A 6,202-nucleotide genomic window follows, 5' to 3' on the forward strand; every position below is an offset into this window, starting at 1 on the left:
TGGGGAGAGAGTCAGTGGCTGCTGGAGCTCTGTTCTCTCCTGCCGGGACACCACTCCAGCTTTGGTATTGACAGAGTGGCTGATAGATACCTTCCAACCTGAACTGGCTGGGGCAGGACAAGGGCTAGGCTTGATGGTGGCCAGGCTTGTCTGCTCCCAACCTGGGATGCCCCTGCTCTGGACCTCTCATTTCTCCTCATTGGTTTATTTTTCAATGCATCTTTAATTTGTAAAGAAATAAAATAAATTAAGATGTAACAATTAGTCTCATTTTTACTTGTGATTTACCACTGTTCCCCCTGTTCATTCCGGTTAGGCCTAGTACTTCCCAGGAAGTGGCTGGCTGAGCAGAACTGCGCATGCGTCACACGCACCGCGGGCGTAGGACCTCGTCGGGTGGCGGTTCACCGCAGGGCGGGGTCTAGTGCTGCCGGGAGGAGTTGCGGGTTTGGTGGGCGGTGGTGGGGGGCGGTTAGGAGGCAGCTGGCAGTGGATATGGCGGCGGGCCGCAGCGGGGTTGTGCTTGCCGTCTTCGGAGTGCTTAGTATTTGTACGGTCAGCGGCTCTGGGCCCGTGGCTGAGAGGGAGACGGGCGGGGAGGCGGGCTGGACGGAGCCATGGGATGGTGCGGTTTTCCGGTCGCCCTCAGCGCTGGGCGCGGTCGGGGTGGCGCGCAGTCCAGGGACCGCGCGGCCAGGGAGGGAGGAGGCGGTGGACTTGCCGGTGCTGCTGTGGTGGAGCCCAGGCCTATTTCCTCACTTTCCGGGCGACTCGGAGCGCATCGAGTGCGCGCGCGGTGCGTGCCTGGCGTCCCGGGACCGACGGGTGCGGGGGCACTCACGGACGCGCGCGCTGCTCTTTTACGGCACTGACTTTCGCGCGTCTGAGGCGCCGCTGCCGCGCCTGGCACATCAGAGCTGGGCGCTTCTGCACGAGGAATCGCCCCTCAACAACTTCGTGCTGAGCCACGGGCCCGGCATCCGCCTCTTCAATCTCACTGCCACCTTCAGCCGCCATTCGGACTACCCGCTGGCGCTGCAGTGGCTCCCCGGGACCGCCTACCTGCGCCGCGCGGCGCCTCCGCTACAGGAGCGCGCCGAGTGGCGCCGCCGCGGCTACGCGCCTTTGCTCTATCTGCAGTCCCACTGCGACGTGCCTGCGGACCGGGACCGCTACGTGCGCGAGCTGATGCGTTACATCCCGGTGGGTGGGGCCGGGCGGGGCCGGGGCGGGGCTGGGGGTGGGCGCGAGGGGGCGCGTGCGGCTGAGGCCGGGACCCCGGCGTCCCGGCTGACATGCATCACCCACTTGACTGCCGTACTCTACCCCGCTCAGGTGGACTCCTATGGGAAATGCCTGCAAAATCGGGACCTGCCCACTTCGCGGTTACGGGACACAGCCACAGCCACCACCGAAGATCCAGAGCTTTTGGCCTTCTTGTCTCGCTATAAGTTCCACTTGGCCCTCGAAAATGCCATCTGTGATGACTACATGACAGAAAAACTTTGGCGCCCCATGCATCTCGGGGCTGTGCCTGTGTATCGCGGCTCTCCTTCTGTGAGGGACTGGATGCCCAACAATCACTCCATCATCCTCATTGATGACTTTGAGTCACCTCAGAAGCTGGCAGAATTTATTGACTTTCTGGACAAGAATGATGAGGAATACATGAAATACCTGGCATATAAGCAACCTGGGGGCATCACCAACCAGTTCCTTCTGGATAGTCTGAAGCATCGGGAGTGGGGAGTGAATGATCCTTTGCTGCCTAACTACCTCAATGGCTTCGAGTGTTTCGTCTGTGACCATGAACTGGCTCGGCTGGAGGCCGAGAAAGCTCACGCAGCCTCTCCTGGGGATATCCCTGGCCCTGAACCTCACATTGCCCAGCCCTCACACATGGATTGTCCGGTGCCCACACCTGGTTTTGGCAGTGTGGAAGAGATTCCTGAGAATGACAGGTAAGGATAGCTGAGGACCCTGTGGCCATCGAATCAAATGACTGATTGAGTGACTTGCTTGCTGTGGACAGTGAACTCGTATTAGATGCTTAGGGGATTGTTGTATAAGGAAATTATGACATGGACTTATTCTGCCTTTAAGGTGTCAAGAGTCTGGTTGGGGAGATAAGACAAACTGAAAAAGCTCAGTAAAAGATGCAAAGCAAAATATCATTCAAGGTGACAACATGAGATCAGCTTATGTGAACAGTGTTTGCAACAGGTCAAAAAAGGCTTCGATCAGAGCAGAGGGGGCCTATTCAGATGAAGTGATGAGAGACAGAGTTGGGCAGATAAACTGGGGCCAGGCTATACATAGCCTGAATACTAGGCTCAGGAGTTAGACTCTCCTGAAAATTAACTCAGCTGTTTATTTAGCACCTTCTAAAGGATGAGGGTGGGGATGAGCAATACAAAGATGGGTATTTTGAGAGAGGTTTGTCTGCAGTAGGGTTTACATCTGTTAACCTGGCATAATTATTTTTTTTTAAGATTTTTAAAATTTATTTATTTGACAGACAGAGATCACAAGTAGGCAGAGAGGCAGGCAGAGAGAGAGGAAGGGAAGCAGGCTCCCTGCTGAGCAGAGATTCGGATTTGGGGCTCCATCCCAGAACCCTGGGATCATGAACCTGGGCCAAAGGCAGAGGCTTTAACCCATAACCTGCCATAATTATTAATAGCATCTCCTTTCACTCTTAAAAGTACCCTAGTTTGGATTTGCCCTAAACAAGAGAGAAGGACTGCTTTCAATAAATAATAATGAACAGTGGTGGGCAGTGTGAATTAGAAAAGTGAGGAAGCGTGTGCAGTAAGTGGCAGAAGGTGGTGCACTGGGAAACAGGTCAGCATGGGAGGTGTGAAAGTGTTGAAGCAACGTGCAGCAAGCCACATCTGTTTGGGGAGAGGTGATAAGAAGACTATTAAGCTTAAGAAAGCAAGGCTGCTAGACTGGTCTGCAGAGACCGACTTGCACAGTAGATGGCAGCAGAGGGCCGTCTATATACACGGCTGACAAAGTTTTTTTCTTCTGGGAATGGAGCCTTCCATGAAGTAATTTGTATCTAGTATATGCTGAACGTAGTATGATTTACTAGAAGAAAAATGTAAAACATTAAAAAAACATGTTTTAGGGGCGCCTGGGTGGCTCAGTGGGTTAAGCCGCTGCCTTCGGCTCAGGTCATGATCTCAGGGTCCTGGGATCGAGTCCCACATCGGGCTCTCGGCTCAGCAGGGAGACTGCTTCCTCCTCTCTCTCTCTGCCTGCCTCTCTGCCTACTTGTAATCTCTCTCTGTCAAATAAATAAATAAAATCTTTAAAAAAATATATGTTTTATCTAGACATTGGGCATCACAGCACCTTCATTTTGATTATGGAAATAAAGGTGCAACTTAATAAGGTAACCATCTAGAGGCTCCCTGGCTTTTCTTACAGAGAACGCTGGCCCTTGCCCTGCCTTCCTCTGAACTCCTTCCACATTTGGGAACCTGGAGTGGGCAAGTCAGGAAGTTTCACTCATTGTGGGTGGGCTGTGTGATAGATAATGTGTTGCAGCTTACTGTCACCTGTACTACTAGATTTACTTCACATTTCATTCTCTTCAAAGCAGTGCCCTGTCCCAGCCAGAGATTACTGTATCTGTTTAAGATTCTTTGACCCATTCAGAGAAGGCAGGACCATAGCTGTGCAGAGGTTCCATAATCCAAATCCCATTTTGATGTTTCAGCTGGAAGGAGATGTGGCTGCAAGATTATTGGCAAGGTCTGGACCAGGGGGAAGCTCTCACTGCCATGATCCACAACAATGAGACAAAGCAGATGAAATTTTGGGATTATCTACATGAGATCTTCATGAAAAGGAACCAAAATCTCTAATTATCCTTGCAAGAGCCTTTAACTTGGTAGAGTTAAGGAGACAGAAGTCCTTATTCTACTATCAGGGGCGTCTGCTGCACAACCTTAATGAACACTGTCTTATCATGAGTTCAAGGAATTCCATTTATAGCCACTGATATTTTATCCTAATGTTGTGTACCCACTGTCTCAGCTTGTGGTAATAGGGCCTGTCTTCAAGGAGAGGTGGAGGTCTCCAGTTCTGAGATTAGTGGGAAGCAAATGCCTGAAACACCCACTTGTTTCAAAGTGCTGATTGAACAGAATTTTAAAAGAACTGCATCTTTTTCTAGCCATCTCATTCTCTCAACTGTGATTGGAACAACACCTTGGTACTTGTCTAAGAATGAGGTAAGGTGGGTCAGATTTAAGATCTTAAAACTTCGATGCTATTCTTTAAAACTTTTCATTATTCAGTACCTTTCCTAATCTGTTTTCCTCATCTCCTGCTTTATAAACTGTTATGTTGGTGGTGAAGCAGAACTCTTGGTGGGTTGTATTCTGGTTCTTAGAGTTGTATTTTTAATATCATTTACTTGTCTTCGATGTCAAACTTTTTATTTTAAATGGATTTTTCTTTCTTGGTTTTCCACAGTAGCTGATGAAGATGCAGGAGCCTTGCCACCATCCCCACACTCATTCTACCCTGCATTAAACTGACTATAGACTTGACAGCTTTTTTTACTCCTGATTTGCCTTTTTTTTTTCCCCTTAAGAGTATATCATGAATTCCTTCTCATCTCATAAACATGAAGATTCAATGGCTAATATATGCCATGTCAATTTAATGAATTGTCCTGCTCTATTTTAGGTTGCAGATAGAGACTCAGGCTGGAAATGATGACAGAGTATCTATCATTCATATATATTTAAATGATTTTGGAATGTTAAAATAGACCAGTGCAAATCAAACTGCAGATTTTTTATAGGTCTTTGTCTTTTCTATCTGCCTAATGAACTCTTCTATTTTACTATTTTTATATGCTACCAAAGTCTCGTTTTCCCCAAAGAGTCATGAAAATTATGTTGGAAAAAACAACCCAGCAATATAGTTGTAGTCATTACCTCATATTATGTAGCATTTTTCACTTTATGTGGAATGAATATTCAAACGTCATTCTATTACCAGTATCTGTCTGTACAACTTTGTAGTACTTACTGAGACTGCATTTTGATGGAGCCCACCTAAGGTCCTCTCCAGGGGAGGTGAGGCAAGAGATATCCACAAGAGGCTGACTAAATAAAAAATTGTTAGGCAGATTTTGGGGTATAGCCAAACCCTTTTATCGCTGTGGTTTGAATATAAAGCTTAATGGGCAGGGAGACCATTAGGTTTTTCTGGGCCAGTGGAATAAGAAAGAATACTTTGGATTTTAGCGCTACTCTGATTGTATAATATATTAATGAATTATCACTAGAGAAGTTCCATAGCCTATCAGTTTATCTGTTTGGGAATTAATGTATGTACTTTTATATACACATATACACACTGATATACAACCAGAAGTGTGTGTGTGTGTGTGTGTGTGTGTGTGTGTGTGTGTGTATGTTAGATGCTTCAACAACTAGGGTCCCACCCTTAATATTGTGACATCTAAGGATGTGGCAGCTGTAATTGGGGTTGGATTTCACTGCCAGGGTGGTTCTTTTTCCATTTAATTTTTTAGTAAAAAATACCCTTCACAACAGCATGGAAAGTTTGCTTAACCTGTTTGAGCTTGTTCAGAAAAGAACAAGAGGGAACGACAGACCTTCAAACATACTTATATTAAAATAGTAGCGACCCACAAAAGAAGTCGAATTCAGGACTCTGATTTCTGAATTTGCAATCTACTTAAATGCAGGTGCTGATTTATAGTGCAAACTACATACTACTCAAGCGCAAACTAAGGTTAGGAATCAAGTTTCATGATGTGCAATAAAATGGGTAAGTGCCAAGTGTATAACCATCCTTACCTCTCCTAATTAGACCAGTTCACACTGGCATTCCTTAGCACTTTTATGTACAAAGTGGGCCAGTTGTTTATGAATTATTGTGGCTGGAGACTCATGCCTGCTTTGTGGACAGTGCTTCCCAGACTTTCTCCTTTAATCCTATCACAAAAGAAGTATTCATAAAAGACCACGGTAAACCAGGTGCTATGTTTCCGCAAGAGAAAGCAGAACCAATATGAAGAGAAAGCAAACAATGTGAATTTTCTCTGGTTTGGGCCCAGCTTGCTCTGTGAACAGCAACAGGCTCAAGATTATTGGTGGAAGAAGTGTCTGACCAGGAATCAGTTTTATTTGTGCTGCTGGGGTGGCAGTGG

At 47.1% G+C, this 6,202-nt stretch overlaps 1 protein-coding gene across 4 annotated transcripts; it reads left to right on the plus strand.

Annotated features, from left to right (window-relative positions):
• The first annotated feature begins 337 nt into the window (after positions 1-337).
• Positions 338-5,045, plus strand: FUT11 (fucosyltransferase 11). 4 transcript variants are annotated; one of them, XM_032311769.1, is made up of 4 exons: positions 338-1,203; positions 1,336-1,961; positions 4,187-4,244; positions 4,489-5,045. In XM_032311769.1, the coding sequence occupies exons 1-4, from the start codon at positions 496-498 to the stop codon at positions 4,489-4,491; spliced, it is 1,395 nt and encodes a 464-aa protein (XP_032167660.1). In that variant the 5' UTR covers positions 338-495; the 3' UTR covers positions 4,492-5,045. The 4 variants fall into 4 exon arrangements, 3 of the variants coding, with proteins under 3 accessions (XP_032167660.1, XP_032167659.1, XP_032167658.1); XR_004278451.1 differs by having other exon boundaries at positions 341-1,203; positions 3,728-4,244; XM_032311768.1 differs by having other exon boundaries at positions 4,187-4,572.
• Positions 5,046-6,202: the final 1,157 nt, after the last annotated feature.

Source organism: Mustela erminea, chromosome 14 (assembly GCF_009829155.1).
Source record: "Mustela erminea isolate mMusErm1 chromosome 14, mMusErm1.Pri, whole genome shotgun sequence".
Classification (NCBI taxonomy): Eukaryota; Metazoa; Chordata; class Mammalia; order Carnivora; family Mustelidae; genus Mustela; species Mustela erminea.